The sequence below is a fragment of the Bradysia coprophila genome, unplaced genomic scaffold (assembly GCF_014529535.1).
Source record: "Bradysia coprophila strain Holo2 unplaced genomic scaffold, BU_Bcop_v1 contig_24, whole genome shotgun sequence".
NCBI classification, from domain to species: domain Eukaryota; kingdom Metazoa; phylum Arthropoda; class Insecta; order Diptera; family Sciaridae; genus Bradysia; species Bradysia coprophila.
The window spans coordinates 6,270,457-6,293,246 of record NW_023503501.1 but is presented as its reverse complement, the minus strand read 5'-3'; the positions used below and the strand labels follow the sequence as shown (position 1 = coordinate 6,293,246).

Sequence of the window (22,790 nt, the reverse complement as noted above, 5' to 3'; positions counted from 1 at the left end):
ATGAACTTAGGTCGAAAGTTTCATTCATAGACAACATAAAAGCACTCCACAGAAAATATGATATTCCTACCCAATCGAAGACCCGTCGATTCACAACGAAAAAGAAACGAAGATCGCATCAAAGAAAATTCAAAATTGCAAAAAAGGAAATTAGGCAAAAGATTACCGAGAAAATCGTCACCGATCAAGCTTTCGCAACATAAAATCTACCACCAGGAAGATCTACGTAGCGAACTTCCGAAAAATGACTGGTCATGATCTGTTATATAAACACCTCAATCGAATCGGTGTAAAAAGCAATTCACAATGTCCATTTTGCAATCGAAGCGAGCAGACATCCGACCATATCATTAGTTGCACCGCACTATCGGCCGTTAAAAACGATCTTATGAAGAGAAATCTCGACGACGAAGAATTATTTTCAGAAATGTACTGGCACGTCAGAGACCGTCAATAATTCATCAATCATCAATTTATATATTTTTAATATCTTTCGAAAATAAACAGCATTAGACACAAAAAAAAACTCATAGGTCAGAAAAAAATAAATTGAAGCAATGATTTAAGTAGTTGAAGTAGTTTAAGTAGTTGAACCAAAATTGTGGATTCCTGGATGAGTGGGAGCGATAAATTTTAGGGTGTCATGAATCGTCTGTAGTTTTTTTTGTAAATACATTGAGAAGTTTGTAATTTTTTATTCTATGATCTAAGGTCGCCACCTACACCGTTCACACGAAGATTTTTGAAATTTTAAAACGTGCAAAGTTTGTGTTTCGGAAATGCCTAAGAACTACTATAATTTCAGATAAACCCGTTTCTTATTGTGAGAGATATCAATCAAAAACGATTTCGACTACCCAAATGTAGACCAACTTTGACCAGTTCCAGCATGAAACCGAAGTTGTTTCAAGAAAAAATTTGTCCGGTTTCTGAGTAAGTAAACGTCCCTTGAATCATTCAACGCCTAGCTCTAAAAATTGCCTATTGACTCTTAAGGCTATAAAAGTGTACAACAAAACACGTTCAAAAATAAAATGTAACAAAAACACTAAGATTTTACAATTTTTAAAAAATTTATTACTTTCCGAATGTACAACATTTCCTCCGGTGAAAATTCACAATTCCATTTTTCAATTTCGAGATATTTACTAACATCATTACGAATGACCGTAAAAAATGTAAAAATTTTGTACAAATTCAACTTAAAATTGTTAATGGTTGCAGACATGTTCAAATTACAGACTCAAAAAAAAAAGTTTTCCGGGGAAAAAACATCGGCCAATTCTTTTGTCCTATTGAGTGTTAAAATATTTCTTTGTTCCGTAGATCTTTAAAAATTGTTAGCATGCTGGTCTGAAGCTGTGCATATTATCAAGTACATTTGTAACCTTAAACTTTTACGATAAATAAATGTTTCTTGTTGTTCTACTTAAACTTATCACTAGTTACAATTGATTAATTAATTAATTAAAATGAAAATGTTCTTCGTACTCACTACAATTATAATACCTATCCAGAGCAATAATGTCCGTGTCTTATTTACACTACAGATATCTACAAAATTGCATTTTCTTCGCTCCTGACAACAACAAAAAACCACTTTCTGCAATCGTCATAGCGTACAATCTACTGCTCTTGATTCTTTTCAACCATTTCCCTTACGCGTGCCACTAACTTAACAGCCGGACCCAATTTCATTTGCATCACATTCACCAAATTGTCTTCCTTCAACAGTAGCAATGCTTGACCATCAATTTCCTGATTCTCAAAGTCTTCAGCATGGGTGCTGCATTCCTGTAAGTTACGTATAAATTCACACACTTCCGCAACGGTCCATTTTGCCACCACTTCCGATGCTGATTTTTCATTCGTGCTGCTATCAGATGCGTTTGTTGTGTCATTGGTCTGGGTACGCGATACATTCGCTTGTTGCTTTTGAGAATTACCGTTCGATGTCGGTTCGTTCGGTGTGGTTTGGTCGGGTGATTGTAGTGTTGATTGATCGTCGGTTGATTTGTTTGCTGCCTTGGCACAGGCTTGAGAACAGTATTGCTTCTTCTTTTTCGACGATTTTTCTAGTTTGCGGCAATTTTCACAGGACGATGGTTTTTCGACGGCTTCGATGGTTTGGCGTTTTTCTAAAAATGCACAAAATTGTTCGTTAGTTAAGTGGTACTTAAGGTGGTTTCAGTTAGAATATAGAAAATTCCGCGTTATAATTGATCCAAGAAAACTTGAGAGAAGATAAGGATTATTCGAGGGACGAACCAGTTACAAGAGTTGCAAAAAAGCTGCTGAAAATGAGTTGCACCCAAAAAAGGGTTTCATGGAGAACATGGAACCCAGGGTACCATTAACTGAGAACAGTGCGTCATCCTGTGACTTGTGTAAATTGTACCAACAAAGAAGTGGCTTCAGAAAAGACGTGTGAAGCGTAAGTTACATGAGGCTCATGTCATGAGCACCTGATAAATGAATAAGAGAGCCTCCAAAGTCGTTTCCAAACAATTTCATTCGTGTGGCATAAAAACTACTGAGTCTCAATACCGGTTGCTCCACCGGTTGAAAAAATTACTGAGACAAAACTACTGAACTGAGATCACAAAGTCTTCTACACACGTCACAACGAACATAACGATATTCGATTTGGATTAGCAATCCAAAACACCATAAGGGGCTCTTCCGATAGCTTTTAGCTTCGTTTGTAGTCCACTTATTCAATTGCATCCAAAAGAAGCTCTAAGATTTCGAAAGCTCTTCAAAGCGCACAAACAATATGCGGTACGGTTTTTTGGCTTAACACGACTGCAGTCCACAAATCTGATCGAAGATGCAATTGAAGAGCTCAGTTGAATTGGAGCGAATTTTTCACAGCATGACGCAATGCACAGCACTCTGAGCATGAACACCGAACTGACAAGTGTCAAATTTGGAGGCTCTTGTGATAAGAGCTACTGCATAGGATCCTTACGATTCTATGTTTTAACTCATACAACGAGTACAAGCAAAGGCTCTATACCAGGCAAAAGATCAACATTTCTTATCTGTCAAAAAAGGTCCCTAAGAGCTCCAGTTTGTTTACGTTTTGAAAACGGTGGATGTTTGGGACTTTTTTTGACAGACAAAAAATGTTGATCTTTTGCCTGGTATAGAGCTTTTGATACAAGTTATCTATCTTTACAAAAGTAACGTAGTGCTAACAGTGATTTCATCAGCCTAAGCATTTTTTTTATGTTCATGCTAGGAGCAGTGCGGTGTGCAAGATGAATAATAAATCGCTTTACACGATGGAATGAAGCAGTGATGACCTCAGATCTCAGAAGCTTTTTTAACTTGCAAAAAGATTTCCATTCTTAAAACTGCCATTCAAAATTTCGATCCTACGCTTTACTACATTTTAGCTAAACATTCTGTTTAACATATCAGTGAAAGCGCTAGTTCGAAATTCTTAGGAAACAGAAAAATAATTTAAATTTATCTTCACAATTCATTATTCACGAGCTTTAAATCGTTTCATTCAATCATACAAACACCGATAATAATGTTAAAATGCCTCGTTCACATGTTCAATGTTACATCAAATATTCAATAAATCGATACAGCAAGCCATACTCGTGATATATATATCTACGGTGTGTATACACAATCGAAGCCATGATTTTGTGAAGTGCCACATATAAAATTGGCAAAATATGGGTCACTTGAATAGCATTCACTTAATGACATGCTCATAGTTATTCAATTTTTTTTTTTCATTCCTCTATACACGAAACGGAACATTAATCGCTGAAGGGTGTCGGTGCAGGAGGTGCATCAATATAACATTTATTTCGATATTCGAACGGATCATAAAAGATATAAACTTACTTGGCGGTTCATCAGCCGCATCATCCGGATAACGTTGTCGGGTCAACGGGAACGGTTCGTTCGCTTCCTGTATGACAAAGTCTCCAATCACATGGGTCAGAACGTTCGGTTTCACCATTGCTTTGGGCAGACCTTTTTCATTTTTATTGTTATTGTTGAGCAAATTACTGCTCGGCGATGAAGCCGCATTGCACGTTGTACCGTTGGTTACGATGCTGCCACTACTGCCGGTGCCACCAATGCAACTATCATTTGCATCTGCAACGGACGTTGTTGTTGATGTCGTCAATGTTGAATTGCTGGTCGATGTTGTCAATGACGATATGCTTTCAAGTTTTACTGCAGTGGTTGATGGTGTACTGGTTGTTGTTGTGATTGCTGTTGTATCCGTATTAGATTTTAAATCCGTTTGCGATGCATCATCACCTGATGGAATAAAAATGATTTCATTAGTTTGCATCGTTTACACGCACAATTTTCATGATAAAAAAAAAATATTAATTTTTTGTACACAACACATGCCATCAATGATATTTCGGATAAATATATTATAAAGTCAACCGAGAGTGTTATACATAGAAATTTTTTTATTGTAAATGAATTGCTATATTGACGCAAACTAACCGAATATGTAATATTCAAATGCGATGTTGGTTTATTGTTTCGAGCTCAAACGACGAACACATTATGACGATGTGTATAATATTAATTGAAAACACTTCATGATTCACCTCGTTTCGCTCTCTCACCGAAAAACCTCACTGGCTAAAAAAGCGTCTTTTACGGAACTGCGCAAATATGTTTTTTGAAAGAAAAATTAAATTTCGTGTTTTGTTGGTTTTTTTTACTTCTATTTCTCGTTCATTTATATTTGTTCTCAGAACCGAATATATCGTTAGCATTAGTACATGCAAAGCTTTCGTGTATGCCATGTCATATATACACAATAAAAAGTGGAGAGTTGATTTCGGTACACCATTGACGATTATAATATGTGTGAAGTGCGATGTTAGTGGAATTTACTGTATGACTATAATTGGATTAATTTATTATGGTTGAGAGGTGTCAGCGGTTGATACTGGAGTAATATTTGTTTGGATTTAGTGGTTCATTGATATGAAAATTTAACTGAAATTTCGAGTCTGAATTTTTTTTCTCGATTTTATGACTTGAATTGGTGGTAATTAAAAGAGTTCTGGTGGCTCGGTTTTGGAAATGAATGTTACACCGGGTGAATTTCAATGAGGTGCAGAATTTGAAACGGATGAAAACCAGCTGGTACATTTGCGCTTGTAATATCAGTACCTACAGTAAGTGAGGAAAGCGACAACTACACTCTTTATTTGAGCACCAGAATTTCCAACTTTTTGCCCGAGGTTACCAACATGTTTTTCACAAACATGCATATCAAAAATACGTATCAGATGAGGTGAGAAAATAGCTATTTTCTCGTCTGAGTTGTGAAATAGTTATTTTTGTACCGAGGGGAGACAATAGGAATTTCCAACAAGAGTGATGTTTGTGGCCAGAGCGAAGCGATGACCGTAACTTCGCTTGAGTTGGAATTTCGTATATCTCCCAGAGGTGAACACAACGTTTTTCATGTGTGCATGTTGTGTTTTGCAGTTTTTCTCCACAAAACGAAAACATCAATTCGGCATACCATTTTCGAAAACATAAACAAAGTGACTGTTTGAATGAGAAATGTTCTATTTTCTCCTCATGGGAGAGAAAGTGCTGCACTTTTCTCACTAGAAATGTCATTTAACCAGTCGTCAAACTGAATTTTCTCATGGCTTATTGGGGGGAGAAAATAAGGCAAATCGGCCTCGCCTCGGATCAAAAAAATTCGAATAAAACGAAAAAAAAATACTTTTCTTCAAACAGACGAGAAAATTGTCAGATTCGAGATCCTTGGTTGTAAAAAACATTGCGTTGACATCGGGAAAAAGTAGGAAATTTCATTTTCGCGAGTGACTTGTGGCTCTCGCAACGCTCTGGCCGCAGGCAACACCCCCGATTTTACAACTTTTTTGTCCTTTTTGTCGCATGGGTAAAAAACAGTATTGTCCAGAGTAACCATAAAAATTAAATGATTGAAATAACTTCACTCACCGTGACGTAAGTGTGTGATAACAAATATTATTTAGGATAATTAACCTTTTTCGGAGGGTTCATTCGTCAGTGACAGAGACATCAAAAATAAGCGTGTATTAGTGTTGATTTGTGAATAATCCGACGACTTTAATGTCACTTACAGGAAAGTCACCTAAAGCAGCTAAGTCTGAACTAGAACCATAAATAATCATGATAATCTCTTATGTTATCTCCTTTTCTGATTTCGACTTTCATGATTCTTTATGGTTCTAGTGCACATGATAGTCGACTAACATTTTCTTACAAAATTTTCTAGTTGTGCTCATGTATTTCGAGTTCTGTAACTTCGGGAGTAAAAGAAGTAAAAGATTTTTTTAAACTCTGCTGAACGTATTTCGATCAAAAATTGTAGTAGATTCGATTTATGAACCATAGTTTTTAACATCTAAGAACCAGCCACTAACGAGATTTTCAAATTAATCACATTCCACATACATTCCACTGATTTAGGTTGTTAAAACGAATTGGCTGAATACTTCAGTGTGGCTTCTATTAAATTCAAATTAATTCTAGTGAAATTCAGTAAACACGTTGATCAATCAATTTTGGTGTTTACTTTCGTAATTATTGCCTGCTACGCGAGAAGAGAGTTGAGTTCATTTCTGTTACACATATCCATTTGATCTTTGTTTTATTGAATGTACGAAATTTATTCAACAAAACCAGTCCACTCAGACAATTTACATTTTCTATTGAAATGATAATGTCTCGCATATGAATTTATTTCAATTCCATGTACAAACAGCAACCAAAAATTATTGTACACTATGCCAAAAAATGTGCTGTTTTTTTTATAAAGTTGAAAAAGTGACGAATTTAAATAACAAAATTTAAAAGGTCAAATTCTAAAATTTAAAGGATATTTGGTTTGATTATTTGCTAAACATCCTGATACTTTTATATGTAAATTGTAACAGCTTCTTGTGAATAATTAAGATGGCGCGTTGGTCGCATGTTGACGAACGTTGGTAATTCTGCTAACTTTACCAATATTTTTACAATTAAAAAACAAATAAGCAAAAATTTGATGTATGTTAGAATTTAAAAACGCTGAAAATAATATTCGACATATAAATGAAATTTAAAAAAATTTAGGAGAGAACCTAATTGTCAAAATGATATCGAAACCATAGAAGTCTGCAGGCGAGAAGGTAAAGTCATCTGTTTATCAACCTACTTTTTCATTTTATTTTTTGTTTTGCTCAATTCCCCATTGACACAGACCACAAATAAATAATTTTGTAACTGAATTTGTGAAAAGACAACATCGCTTATTTGATGAGCTCTACCTGGTGCTTTGTTATGTAGAAACATAGAAATGTGAGGAGACATCGCACTTATCTGGAGGAATTGATAACAGATTTTACAACAATCCTATCGAAATTCTAGCGGTCAGTTAAGAAATGTGCTTTTAGTACGGTCCAGTTTCCGGACATGTAACAGGACACCTATGGTTATTTCCTTGTTAACCTTTTTTATGAATGAAAGAACAATATGTGTCCAACATGTACCAGTCCGGAGTCTGGTGCCGCTACTACACACTGAAAAAGTGGTGATGTGACTGTAAGTTGTACAATTTTGCAGGCATGGTGTACTTCTATATACAAGTGTATATCACATGCAGTCATACTACGGTCGTCGATATTGCACAATTTGCGATAACAGCAAAGATGATACGATATGCACCAAAACGTAACATGAAGTCCTGTCACGATTTACTGCTAGGAAATTATGGCAATAGTTAACACAAAATGTTCCGAATCGGCACGTTATCAGCCCTTGGCCCAAGTGCTAAAAAACACACCTCGATCTCTCGTGAGTACAAGTATGTTCGATTTTCCCGTGCAGTTAACGTCGTGGACTCATTCTTACAATTATATTCTATGCTATTCAAGATCTACCCGTTTGTGCCGATCCTACTAACCTTCAGCTGGTGTTGTGTCCATTGGAGTAACTTCATTTTCTTTACTGTCCCCATTTGATGTTGTCGTCGTTGTCACGGGTGTACTTAGAACATTTTCACTATCGGCATTCTTTTCCGACGAAACTGTATTCGGAGCCACTTCATTTGTTTTCTCTTTGTTCGAATGCACCAGACTCGGAGTAACTGTCACAGAGTTGCTGTTGTATGGACCGGCGGAGAGCGTAGACATTGCAACCAATGGATTCGGTGGTGGTATCAATGGTACTTGTGGTGGAGATGTCAGCGGTGTGGTCAAATGGCACATTGAATTTATCGGCTGAGATTGGGCCATTAGCGTTGGTCCGCTGGACATCGTTGTGTTACCGGATATGGAAACCATAGACATTACAGGACGATGATTGTCAATTTGTTGGGCCTGGGATGTGGATTGTTGACTAATGAGGAGTGGAGGCTTCGGTTGAATGTTGACGTGTTGTTGCACGTTCGGACTGGATGTGGTGATTGTCATTTGATTGACTTGGGTTTGTTGTTGCTGTGGCTGAACCACAATTTGTTGCTGAAGTATTGTTCCATGCGCTTGTTGCTGTTGAATTAATTGATTTTGCACTTGTTGCTGATGTTGCTGTTGACTTTGGATACTAAATTGTTGCTGTTGGGCTGGTTGGATTTGAATTTGATGTTGAAGCTGAAGTTGCTGCTGAAGCTGTATTTGTTGTTGAATGGCTTGTTGTTGCTGCAGTAAAGCCTGCTGTTGTTGTTGCTGCTGTAAATAATTTTTTCATTAACAAATTTCCATTGCAACCATTCCGAGCGCGAAAAGTTTCCGACAGTCATTACCCTTCGAGAGTTATTGCTATCCGAGATTCATAATTCCTCGGTAGTAGCAACTCCGATAGAGTTATGAGCCCTCAACATCTTGGCTAATGAACCACCGCTTACCTGTATCATATGTTGTTGTTGAACTTTCATCTGTTGTTGTAGTTGTTGCTGTTGCTTATCATTGCCAACATTGTTTAACGAGTTTTGCATTTGTTGAGAAATCATGGTGGTTCCACCAAACACTACCATCCTAAAATGGTAAAAAGTCTTGATTAGTTACAGCTCTATCACCTTTAGAAATGTTATTTACTTGTTTCCGGCTGAGGTCGCAACGGTGTGTACGCTCTGTTGTTGCTGACCAGCCATATTTCCAGTTTTTGTTTGGTTTGACGCATCTGTTTTCAAATTGGGAACGGCTGGCCGAACAGTGGGATGCTGTTTGGTACGCATTTTACTCTGCTTTTGATTCAGCATTGCTTGGTTCTGAGCCGTTTGAGTTGATACAGAACTTGCGGGCCGAATAAGTTGACCCTGAGCTCCTTGTGGCAGGATATTTGGTGTACGATTTGCTTGCAATTTCGGTGCTAAAGTCTCAGCTCGTTTTTGTTGTTGCTGTTGCTGTTGCTGCGCTTGTTGTTGTTGCTGAAAGTTTCGATTTCATTAGATTTTGAATTAATTGAAAGGAAATGCAATCGGCGAATGAAAATCGTCGGAATAATTACCTGTTGTTGCTGCTGCTGATTCTGCTGTGCTTGTTGTTGGGCCTGTTGTGCTTGCTGAGCTTGTTGCACTTGCTGGGCTTGCTGTTGTTGCTGCTAAATTAAACAACGTCAATTAATTTATTGTTACATGGCTAAATGCACAGATCTACCTGCTGCTGTTGTTGTTGTTGTTGTTGTACAGCTTGTTGCAAATTGGACAGTGCTAAGGTCTGCGTCTGAGGTTGCGTTTGAATTGTTTGATTCGTTTGTGGATTATGTTGAATGAATTGAAGACCAGCTGTTCCATCTTGATTTGTTGCGATAATATAACGATTGTTTTGGGCTAACATAGGCTGCGGTGACAGTCCATTGGTCCACTGAAATTGTGGTATTGCATTCCACGGAGCGAATTGCATATGTTGAGCACCAGCTTGCTGTATTGGACTGATCATTTGAGCTGTGGGCATCGCCTGAGATACTTGAACACATTGACCGCCGGCCTGATTGTTTCCCTGAATTTGATTATTGCTAAGCGTTCCATTGGCAGTGATTTTTTGCAAGACTTTTTGTCCTAAGGCGGCTTTTTGTAAGTCTTGTTGGGTCGGTTGCTTGTTAGCATTCCCTTGGTTAGACGTAAGTGCCGGTAAAATATTTTGTTGTTGCTGTTGCTGGGGTGAGCTGATCACATTTACTGCACTTACTGGACTAAACAGCAAAGTTTGCTGTTGGCTCGATGGAATGGTTGGTAGCGTGTAAGTTCCGCTAAATCCCTGTCCATTACCAATCATTTGTTTACCTTGAGCAAGCATTTGAGATGTTAACTGACCGCCTTGAAAGTGCTTTCCGGCAGCAATTACTTGGACTTGTGGCCCAAGTCCAGGTGTCAAAATGTTTCCGTTCATTAAAACTTGTGGCGCTCCGTACATTCCTTGTAAATACTGAGGGTTTTGGATCTGTTGTTGCACAACTTGTACTCGACCACCCCAATCAGCTGGCATTTGACCACTGGACAGTTGAAGAGGCGACATCGTGTTTATCGTGGCATTCTGTTGATTCTGTTGAGGCATCGACATCGCTGAACTGTTAGGCGGTTGATGTGGACTGGGTGGTGCTTCGACAATCTGCATTTGCTGTACTTGTTGCTGATTGTGGTCGGCAATCTGTTGTTTCAACTCCATATTGCTAATGGTTTGGTTCGGAAACTCCTGTTTCACTTGAACGGCTCCTCCATATGCTTGCTGTAAGTACAGCTGTTGCAACTGTTCTTGTGATATTTGCAGGGGCACCGACGTTGGCGCAGCAACCTGCTGCGCGGGGCTCTGTGATTTCTCCAGCGTAAGGAGTGTACTAGCTACTTCGTATTTTTCGTCAAAGGTTATGCCTGCCTTTTGGGCAAGGGTTTCAAGACACTTTAGAGGTCGTTCGTTGCTTGATGTAGTAGTTGTGTTTGATTGTACGTGCGATGTAGTCGATGATTGCGTAGACGTAACCGTATTCTTTGTGGTGTAAGTCTTAGCTAGAACATTTGGTGATGATACTGCCGGTTGTTGACGTTGTTGTGGCTGTGAAGGTGAATTTTTCTGATTTTGTTCCGTTGGCTGCGTGTTGGTACTTTCCAATCTACTTTCTACTCGGGACGTTTCACTGGCAGTTGATGTAGGCACACGATTATTTTGTATATTCGAATGATCTTTTAGAGGACTGGCACCACCAGACGCTACTTGTAAATTGTTGTTGTTAATCGAATTATTCAATTTCTCTTCTTCTTTTTGGAGGTTATTGTAGTGCTCTGATCTGGAAAAATAATTGAGAAAAACCAAAATTAGGACAAAGTTGAGAACAATTTTAATTATAAAATTTGCAATAAATTTCTTTCGTTGGCTCAAATATATACGAGTGAACCGGAGTGCAATATCAAAATTCGAAAGTGTCACATAACAAATGATTTACGCCCCGATGGTGTGACCCTACCATCTAATGTCTCAACACAACAGCCGACAATGTGTCTGCCATTGATATTGCTTGTAGCTCAGAGCATATACACTCCAAATATTTTTTTTCTCCCTTGCTTGGCTTCGGATGGGGTTGAAACGAAAATAATATTTATTTATGAATTCTTTCCCTTAATATCACAGAGAGTGTACGTATACGTACATATCACGCTCGCAGCGCACATTTCATTCCAACAACAGACAAACATTGATATTCATTCAAATGGTTTTTATCGTTGCATTGATACCATGTAGGTCCTTATGATGATGATGATACTTGAATATTTCGATGATCATATAATAGGATAAACGAAATCGAAAGAAATCGATGGTTTCCACTTGAAATCGTATAGTGTTTGTCTAACATATATATGTTCAACATAAAGGGAATTGCAATAATAATTAACAAATCGCAACAGAAAACGTGTACTTGATAATGTAGTATAGCAAGCTACACAGAAACGGAAACTGTGTTCTAATAATTTATGAGTGGTGCAGCAGGTGCACATTTTCGAAATTACAATGCTAATTAGAACAAGAAACACTTTCGTTTAAATGAATAAATCCAGAGTTTTGTTAGTTGTAGGATTTAGCTTATAGCAATGTTCTCGATGGGCTTTAGGTATCGTTTATACAGTACGTCACGTCTGCAATTCTCTCATGTTGAACTTAACTCCCTCATCATCTTTCTTTGCCAATTTTTTGGTATGGAAGAAAGTTTGTGAAAAAAAAATTCTGGAAACCAGGAGACAGCACATTTTGTTTCCAAATTTTTTTCCCCCAAACTTTCTTTTACTAAGCCGCATTGAGCGAAAATATTCGTGTGCAAATTACCCAATAGATTGACACGATACAATGAAATCTACTTGCGATAAAAGTGAGAGAGGTATCATCATTGCCATTAAGTCAATTAAAAGAGCGAATGGCAGTAAAAAAGGTGTAAAATTTAAATTTTCGGCATGTGTACGGTATACGTATCGTCGCGTCGTTTAGCTTCAGTTTTCACATGCATCGCATAAATTTAATGGGATGTGTTGAGTTAACAAGAAGGTATATATATAGAGCCGTACATCGTGAACAATCAAATTCAAACGCTGCCATACTTTGCGTCTCATTAATATAAGCCGGGTTATATACGTTAGATTTTCAACTGAATCTGACTCTGTATGAAGCGTTTCGGTTGGCATATTAGAGGTATGCTTAATAAGACACTTGGCTCTTTACCGAGTATTCATAAAGAACATGTAATGTTCAGCCACAAACATGCTTTGAATTATGTAATGAACGTTTGCATATTTATTTACGAATGAAAGAGTAGCAGTACGCCATAAACCTAAACGTATTACGATATCAAAAGGACTGAAACGTATTTAATTCAATGAAAATATTCTTGAAGTGAACCAGTATGAGATAGAGATAAGCACGTTTGGCTTCGTATAAAGCCTTTTGTTAATTCTAATTGGTAGTAGTAGGTAAGAGGGCACAATACATCATATTTGGTTGAGGATAATGCAAAGCGTTTGGCTATTCTCGAATATGAGCCCTTTGTAGGTACAGTGATTCTGAAATGCAACCATTAGAATTTGGAGATGTTCCGAGCGGTAAAACGTTTCGTTATGAAATGGCTGGCTATATTCAAAATCAAACTAACATTTCATTTGAATTGCCTATCTTGAAGAAATATTAAACTTTGCATAAGGAAAATGTCCGTTAAATGCGACTTCTTTTTAAAAGTACGTCTAGTTGTTACATAAATCCGAACAACTATGGAACACAAATTGAATCTCTGCTATCAGGTTTGTATCTATAGATAAATCCATTTGAAGTCAAAGGGACTCCGTTGAAAAGAAAAAGAGATTTTATTTTCACCCGCTAGAAGAAATGGAATCCTCATTTGACTTCAAACTAATATATCTACAGATCCAGACTTAACAGCAGGGATTCATTCTGTGTTCCAGAATCTGTGAAACATTGTGCCTATAACTTCTTGGATACATTTGAAACCTAAACCGAATAGCAAGTAGACGCAATCCCACTATTCAAGGCACCAGCAGTATGTTGGATTTGCTCAAATTTAGTTCACCAAATCGTAATTCTATTGATGTTGAATCATAGTGAGCAAGTCAGTCTAATTGTAATATTCAGCTAAAAAAGTCGTTTAACATTAAAGTTATACCTATTTCGTATCTCTCTGGTTTATTAACTATTACTGGAAATCTGTAAATCTAACAGGTTATGGGCCCAGGACATATTTATTTCGACAAACAGAAATGAAGGAAAATTATGATACGATTGTACGGAAACTTGTAATACGATTGCAGAAAAGTCTTAAAAGATGCTGCCATTCGGGGAAGTTGCAACAAGTACAGTTGAGGAAGTCATGACAATTACAAGTGAGGAAGTTACGGAATACAGAATTGGAAACTACAGAATTAGATTACCGAGATGGAAATACGGAACTCGGATTACGGAATCGGACTTACGAAACTCGAATTAAGGACTTGGAAAACGAGTATAACAGTATTAGTGATGTTGGGAGTAGCCAGCTATAGTCCAGCTGATTTCCGTGAGAAAAACGAGAATAGACGGGTGACATAGAAACGGCAAGCATTATGGCGTGGAATAACGATTGGAATATAGAAAATGTGCACGAAATTGAGCAATTTAGTTTACGACTCAGGCGACCATTGATCGATTTTGGATCGCTTGTGAACGGACGATTGAACTTGAAGGGAGTACGTTGGATTTGGTGAAATCTAGTTCACCAAATCGTAATTCATTTCATGTTGAATCATAGTGAGCAAGTCAGTCTAATTGTAATGTTTAGCTAAAGAAGACGTTTTTGATTAAAGTTCTACATATTTTGGATCTCTCTGGTTTAGTAACTATTTTTGGAAATCTGTAAATCCAACACAGATAACATTGTAAAAATGTGCAATTATTTAAAACTGTAGGTTTAACTGAAATCATTGCATGTACTATAGACAATAGCTTTCAGGGTTCAACGGCACTTACAACTATATCATTTTGTTGAACATTTCCTTTTATTCTTTAATGGATCGAAATAATTGCAAGTTCAAAAAATGGCTTTCAAGTTCGTTATAACGTCTCCAAACATTGTCGGGTTACAGCCATCGAATTACAACTTCTAGCAGTGTATTCGATTGCGATATCCATTGTAGAAATGTTTTTGAAATTCTGCTCAAAACCGCAATACCACAATAAGAGTCGATTCACGATCTCAATTTCAATACGTTCATTAGTCTCAGTAAAACTACTGGAGTCAGGTTTACACGGGTATCAATCCAATTCACTCTAAACCACATGAAAATCAACACTACACATAAAAAGCGGAGTGATGCTGCTGAAAATTTCTTAAATTTGCTTGCAGATATATTAATTAATATACCACGAACAGCGAATTGCCAATACGGGTCAGGTCCCCTTTATATATATATTGCGTAAATATCGTGAGTGCAAATGAGAAAGAGATATTTAAATCATGCATGATTAAAAGAGTTGAAAGAGTAATGGACTTGGGGCGTTGCAATTAATTCAAAATACGTTTTATCACAGTTGAGTTATTTTGAACATGGCAAAGTCGAGAATTTTAACAGAATTTCTTTGTGACGAATACCAGTTTTGACGTCAGTTCCTTTGTGAAACTGAGAGGTGTTTAGAACTTTGACCTAGAATGTCATTGCAGTGGACCATCTGATAACAGATCTGAAGCGAACCAAGACACAAATTTGGTTGACATTAACTCAAATTTTAGTAAAAGGATATCAAAGACACAATACGCACAAACGTAGACTACAATTTAGCATTGTATCGATTCGTCTTAATTCAAAAATATCACATGAATAATGTGTTTCTTGAAGTTTTTGATTACAAATCATTTTCGCCTAATTATAAAAGTCAATTTTACAATACTAAGAATAATATAAATTGCCTTTCAAACATCTATATTGCCAGAAAATGAATAGATTTCAGAAAAAATATCATTTCAGATACAACATTTCGAAATGAAACAAATTACTCTTCGGTTCCATTTTCTATTTAATCCCAAAGATGAATAGAAATTGCATTATTGCATTCTCTACCGTACACCGTACTGATTTTTTTTTCTTCTCTGTTAGTTGTTATTATAAATGAAAAATGGCAAAAAATCCATTATTTTTTTTCGTTCTATTTCCTTTAACTTTATTTGGGGTGATCGATCGATTGATTGGCAGGGGTAGATGTAGGTAGGTAGCAAAAATGATGTGTGTTGCGTATACTATTTGAGTTTATAAAAAAAAACACGTTACAGACTCGAATAAACATCAAAAATTAGTATGGTTAGAAAGGGTGGTTTACGTTCAAATCATAATTAATTCAAATGAGCTTTGGAGGAAGAATTTTGAATTTTTCATTTCTTTATTATGGGCCATTTTCTTTACCATACATGATACCAACGAAAAGGTGTGGCAATCGGCAAAATTAGAGTCGGTGAACATTAATTTAATTTTATTTGTTCCCCGAGAGAAGATAGGAAATTTCCAACAAGAGCGAAGTTTCATCCAGATCGAAATTGCTCAAGTTAAAATTTCCTATTTTACCCAAAGGTTAACACAACGTTTTTCATCTGTGCGAATCCACAAAATGAAAACATCAATGCAGGTGAGAAATGTTCAATTTTTTCACCACGGGATAGAAGGTTGAAGGCTGAATGGTCAACAGACAAAAGGTATTTGGAGTGATGGAAATACTATATTCCAACACTCTCTCTCTAACAAACAAACTATAATTGTTAAGGTGGTAAAGACGTGCGTGAATCTCTGCTTCTTTGTTTTATAAGCTTTATTAAGAAGTGGAGTTTTTCAGACTTGTTTTGCTCCCTAATTCGATTTCTTCAGAGAGTTTGTTTGCTAGAGAGAGTATTGATTATTCATACCCCTCACACGAAAAAAAAAAACATCAATTCGATATGACTTTTTTCCTGCCATCGGAAGAGAAAGCAGTCATTTTCTAAACTGAACAGTCAATAGACAAAAAGTTATTTTCAGTGAAGAAAATAAGGTTATTCACACCACAAACATGAAGAGTTATTTGTCTACTTTTCTTATTGTCGAGACGTTATTGAAACGAGTTGCTATGACGAAGACTATGACGAAAGCAACTCACATATTTGTAGGCTCTGTGGGGTTTTATTTATGCTCACAGACACTATAGTAGGAAAGGGGGGGAGAGATTCCTTGTACGAATGGCCGTCGGAACATTTTAAATATGCCTTGGTAAAGAATTTCGAATTCGCATTTTAAAAATGAAAATTTGGTGGTTACTAACATCGCTAGGACGTAGGTTGTAACCGAATTATGCAAACCATTCATTTGGATTCCCATTCAATAAAATAATTTCATCAAACTACTACCCATTGATGCATATTCGCTTTAGATATCGCCTGATGTTGCTATTGTTTTTGCATACAATAAACTTAAAAAAAAAATCCATTTTCGCATTAGTTAAGTCCACTAACTGAACATGAACAAATTAAAACTGCATGTGAACACGAAACTATTAAAGCTCAAACATAAAAAAAGAGGAAAAACCTCAGCCCTTTGTTCTAACGACATTTTACACAGAGCTGTGTTTTTTTCATTAATGGTCTGACATTGTGAATTTAAAACTTGCGAGAAGAAACTGGCGAGCAGAACCGGTTATAATGTCCATATAAGTATATATACGATTTATGGTGGCATTGGCTATGGAGTGTTGTATTGGAGATTATACGGAGATTTATAAGGAATTCGACATGTGTGTAGAATCGCATACATGGGGGCTGTAAACAAGTGTTCCATTTAATGAAATAACGACTCATAATATAACTGAGTTAGTTGATGGTTTTTCTGTTAGTGTGTTACCAACAGACAAAGACGTACTTTGTATCTGGTAAACACATTCCAACTTTTTCTCGTAGTTTTATTCAATGTTTCGTCTACAATCGATTTTTTAACAAAAAAAAGTTTAAGAACAGAGAATATCTTTGTGCAAAATCTCTTATCATCTTTGGGAAAAAATTGGTTCTTCTGTTATCGTGTTCGATAATAGATGGTAGTAGATGCAGCGTGTCAGATGTCGGAAAATAATTTAATTTATTAATCAGTCTAGGTTAACGAGCTCTTTTTATATATGTCTTTATAATGGATGTGGCTAACATTTCGATTTTTCGTTTCAAATTTTTTATCGACCCTTAAGTTCTTTTTTAGAATTTAATGCAATACCACACTGTCGTCTTGTGTTTATGTAATCAAGTCAACTTCAATGATGCTATAATGTCCATGAGAGACAATGATATTAATGAAAACATTTCGGGAATGAAGCATTAGATATAAAAAAAACTTGAATGATTGAACGACAGAAGGTCGGAAAACTGATGCTAAACTGAAGTAAAAATGTCGATTAAAATTTAAAAGTCGATTTGGATTTAAAAGTCGATTTGGATTCAAAAGTCGATTTCGATTTAAAAGTCGATTTGGATTCAAAAGTCGATTTGGATTCAATCGATTTGGATTCAAAAGTCGATTTGGTTTCAAAAGTCGATTTGGATTCAAAAGTCGATTTGGATTCAAAAGTCTATCTGGATTCAAAAGTCGATTTGGATTCAAAAGTCGATCTGGATTCAAAAGTCGATCTGGAATCAAAAGTCGATTTGGATTCTAAAGTCGATTTGGATTCAAAAGTTGATTTAGATTCAAAAGTCGATTTGGATTCAAAAGTCGATTTGGATTCAAAAGTCGATTTGGATTCAAAAGTCGATTTGGATTCAAAAGTCGATTTGGATTCAAAAGTCGATTTGGATTCAAAAGTCGATTTGGATTCAAAAGTCGATTTGGATTCAAAAGTCGATTTGGATTCAAAAGTCGATTTGGATTCAAAAGTCGATTTGGATTCAAAAGTCGATTTGCATTTAAAAGTCGATCTGGATTCAAAAGTCGATTTGGATTCAAAAGTCGATTTGGATTCAAAAGTTGATTTGGATTCAAAAGTTGATTTGGATTCAAAAGTTGATTTGGATTCAAAAGTTGATTTGGACTCAAAAGTCGATTTGGATTCAAAAGTCGATCTGGATTCAAAAGTCGATTTGCATTTAAAAGTCTATCTGGATTCAAAACTCGATTGGGATTCAAAAGTCGATTTGGATTCAAAAGTCGATTTGGATTCAAAAGTCGATCATGAGATTTAACGTGCTTCTGGTCAGTAAATGCAATTTTTTGAGTAAATTTTTCGCATTTACCGACCAGAAGCACGTAAAGCACTGTACGTACGAGGTTCCAAATTTTTATTTTGACGAGTTGGAATACTGATGTCCCCTTCGGGCCGGGCCATAACGTCCCCACTCGTCAAAATAGAAATTTGGAACCTTGGACGTAATGTAATATTTTTAATACCCAATTCTAATAATTAATGCATTTCACAACAAATCTGATTCCCAATTCTTCTATAGTAGTACACTAAACCTGAATAGGGTTGGGCTACTTCAGTTTTCCTCAATATTTCAGAATATGCTAAAACTAACAGATGTATTCAAATAGTCGTAATTATGACTTTTTGGTGAAGATTGCTTAGTCACCAGACGACTACACATGATATGCAATTTTTTATGTAATAAGTCGACATCAATGATATTATAACTTATTAATCAAATCTAGGACTTTTACCAATTGACTATTTATAATTATTAAGAGCGCTCACCCCTTGGCAAAATTCTAGCCTACATTTGTGTGCAAAAATATTCGTTTTTTGATGATTTCTCTGAACGAAAATCTTTTTTTGAAAAAGTAAAACCATTAAAGAGAAATCATCAAAAAACAAATATGCAAATTTGGGGCATCGGTACAGTTTTCTCAAAGCACATGAAACTTTCACAGACAATTTTATTTTTTATTCAAAGCTGACATATTTTTACTCGAAAATGTGGTCGTACATTTTTCAAAAAGGGCTCTCGTAAAAAGATATCAGCGATCAAAAATTTCGAAACGCAGAAATGTAGGCTACGATTTCAGCGTACGCTCGGAACCTCTTAATTGTTCACGACGACAAACGAAGATGCTGCAGCATTGGCAAATGTATTCTAATTCTTACTTAAAGTTTATGTTCAGACTAATGAAGTAAAAGATTTTGTTCAGGTTTGTAAATTCAACCGGTAAAATGTTTGAATGAAATTTACCTGTAAACATTACATTTATAGATAAATTGCATGCAAACACCACCGGAAAAAACTTTATATGAAATGTACCGGTAAACGTTACATTTACAGATAAGTCGCATACAAATCTAACCGCTAAAAACGTTGTATGAAATTACCGGCAAATGTTACATTTTCAGACAAATACGTTACATTTACCAATATCGGAAAAAAATCTGTATGAAACTTGCCGGTAAATTTCACTCCAATTTTTCACCGGTTGGATTCACATATATCTTGAAAATATATAGTTCATGGGAAGTAACTGAGTCGACAAGTGCAGTTGTAGTGGTATGCTAGCCGGTTTCATTATGGCTTCATTTCTCTGATGATAAAAATTCAGAAAAATAAGCCTTAAGTTTTCGCAAAATTAAGCTTCGCCTTTGACGACAGGCCATTGGTTCAATAAAAGAAATTTTTTCAACAATTTTGGTCAAGTTAAAGCAATACAACGTTTTGTCAACATCAAAGAAGGACTAAAAAAATTCGTTAGAAAGTTTAAAGGAAATTGTTTCCGGTTTTTATGCAGTACTCACACACAAATTTCGTTTAATTCGGAATCAAAATGAAACGGTGCTAATCGAAAAGAAGGCATTATCCGGCAGACTTTTTAGGGACAGATTCGAAGTAAGATTTGAGTATTCAAAGAAATGTACAACTCATGCAATCAAAGTTTTTTTTTTTTTTGAAGGTAATAGTCTCACATTTACCTTTTAAAAAGCAAAATTGCAAAATTTTTATCAAAATACAAATCACAGCTCACAACTAAAATACACCATAAACATAAAACATATTCGATTTCATAATGTCACACTCGACAAAGCCAACATTATGAATGTGTATAGTAATATGGCTCTCATGCCAGATTGTATTTTATATTTGCACACAATACGACGATATATAAAAAAAGCGACAACAGTTGAATGCATAATCGAAACATCAACAGCAGAGTTATATTTATCGAGAAAGACCCCATTTTGTATATGTAACCATCGTTAAAAAAAAATATTATTAAAATACAATGCAGGTCCCTCTGATACACAGCCCGTGTAGTTATAGTAAGTCTCAGATAACCAAACGGTGTTGTTGCTTTTTTTTACCATGTTTCACTAACTTCAATCTTCATTCTGACTAGCAAGTATATCGCGAAAAATGGAAATTCTCATCTTAAACCATTTATACAAATTCAACGTGGTGTATGTGCTGCTGTAAGACTAGTCTTCATTGTAATGTAACCATTGTACCATTAATGTATATATCCAAAGTATGGCGAAATATATATCCATACATTGTGCTCACTCAATGCTTTTCGTATCCATGTTATTACTTATCGCTATGGAAACCTGCACAAATGCTCTAGGGAGACATGAACTGCGAAAATGCAATGTCTCATATTGATTCTGGGTATAACAAAAATGTAGTCGAGAGTTCGTTTCATTTATATACAAATGGAAGAGTTTGCGCAGTTTGCACAATGATTGTTTAGTGTGCATTAAAGTTGGACTTTAAATTTTATTTTGTAATACACTCAGCAGCACCAATACCATTATCTGGGGAATACACACACACATATCCAGGCAAACACACAGAACCATTCAGACACAAACTGTTTTACGAGCGAATGTAAGAAATTTTTATTACCAACCTTCTTTATAACAAGTCTTCTTAAAAGCGAAAACCGGTTTACTGGGGACTGTATATGTTAGTAAATCATATAATACAAGTTCCTTTCGGGTTTAAATTTCATATTTTTTTAAAAAATTGAACATTAGGAATGTATACGGTGGATGACTAACTTTATGTTTTGGCATAACCAAGATTGTTAACGAAAAGAAAATTAAAAAAATCGAAATCAAACAAAAGAACAGAAGAAAATACTCAATGAAATAAAATACCTTTTTGTAAAAAAACGATAAGTTCTGCGTTCCATATTACAAATGAAAATTAACAAAATCAAAGTGCAACACAAAATTATTATAAACAAATAATGTCATTGATTCGCCGATGTTTATCCACATTTCATAGTTTCACATAAATATTGACAGATATACGATAGATTTTAGAACGATGCTTAACACGATATAAAGCTCGCAATTGCACAAATTTAGCAAGACCTTGTTCGTTTTTTTTTTTTGCTCTTTAAATCCAAAAATAAAAACACCACCACCGAAGAAACGTTTTCGCGTTCACAACCGATCTATAAAACTCGAAAGTAAATGGTAAACTAAACTCGCAGAGGGTCACAAGGCACACAGACTTCATATTATAACACCAATACAAATGTGAATTATTTGTATTTTGTACAACAAAAAATGTTGTGTGCAATACAAACAGCGCTCTGTTTTTTTTTTCGAAAGCGACAATGTGGAGGGGTTTATTGAAAAGCCAAAAATTTCTTCACCGCCATTGGAAGTCTCTTGTTTCGCATTCACTCGCACCAACAACAATCTGTTTATTCCCTCAATCGTTGTAGAAACCATCTGGCGCAGTCGCAGACCAATATATCTCATACATTCGAAATGAGCATTTTGTAAGCATGAAAGCAATGTATTCCTACCAATTTTCATTTTATAATTTCACATCTGCCGACCGTATAGGTAAACAATGTATATATCCATATAACAAATAACTACGCGTTGGTATACTGTCTCACCTGACACCATTTGCTGCCCCATCTGTCTGTACTCTTCACTCTCCCTCGATCAAAACGACATACAACTATATAATTACACATACAATGTATAATATTCGACTCGTTTATCAAGTCTACAGAGATATATGTTCCCGAAACGAAATCATTAAAGCGGCTGTGTACAAAAACCAGACATTAAATTGGAAATATATACACACCGATGTCGGTTCTTCACAACAGGCCAGCAAGAAGAGAAAAATTATGTTCAGAGTCTGGTTGAAAATGCCCCACAGTAAAAACCAGTCATGCGATCTGTAATGAATATAACACGAACGCTTGCAGACTCTTTTCTACCGCATAAATATTGGTTTATACCGATGTTGTAGCTCCTCCGTTCTAATTCATAGCTATAATAGCATGGTAGAAGAAATACTTTGGACAGAACACACAAAAAAACGTGAATTGTTGTTGG

The 22,790-nt window shown here is 35.9% G+C and overlaps 1 protein-coding gene across 6 annotated transcripts; it reads right to left on the bottom strand.

Annotated features, from left to right (window-relative positions):
- Nucleotides 1–1,054: 1,054 nt before the first annotated feature.
- On the bottom strand, nt 1,055–21,916 carry LOC119078052 (polyhomeotic-proximal chromatin protein-like). 6 transcript variants are annotated; one of them, XM_037185472.1, is made up of 8 exons: nt 21,582–21,911; nt 9,639–11,262; nt 9,490–9,582; nt 9,078–9,409; nt 8,888–9,017; nt 7,949–8,711; nt 3,868–4,293; nt 1,055–2,138 (listed from the first exon to the last, which is right to left on the bottom strand). In XM_037185472.1, exons 1-8 carry the CDS (start codon nt 21,614–21,616, stop codon nt 1,627–1,629), a joined length of 3,915 nt encoding a protein of 1,304 aa, XP_037041367.1. In that variant the 5' UTR covers nt 21,617–21,911; the 3' UTR covers nt 1,055–1,626. The 6 variants fall into 6 exon arrangements, with proteins under 6 accessions (XP_037041367.1, XP_037041368.1, XP_037041369.1 ...); XM_037185473.1 differs by having other exon boundaries at nt 7,949–8,708; XM_037185474.1 differs by having other exon boundaries at nt 9,490–9,513; nt 21,582–21,910.
- Between the last annotated feature and the right edge of the window lie 874 nt (nt 21,917–22,790).

Coding starts and splice junctions, on each gene's coding strand:
- LOC119078052 (XM_037185472.1), bottom strand. CDS start 21,616: ATGGAACGCAGAACTTATCGTTTTTTTACAAAAAG. Junction 11,263..21,581: donor TATCGTTTTTTTACAAAAAG/GTATTTTATTTC, acceptor TTATTTTTCCAG/ATCAGAGCACTACAATAACC. Junction 2,139..3,867: donor TGCGGCTGATGAACCGCCAA/GTAAGTTTATAT, acceptor GTGCATTTTTAG/AAAAACGCCAAACCATCGAA.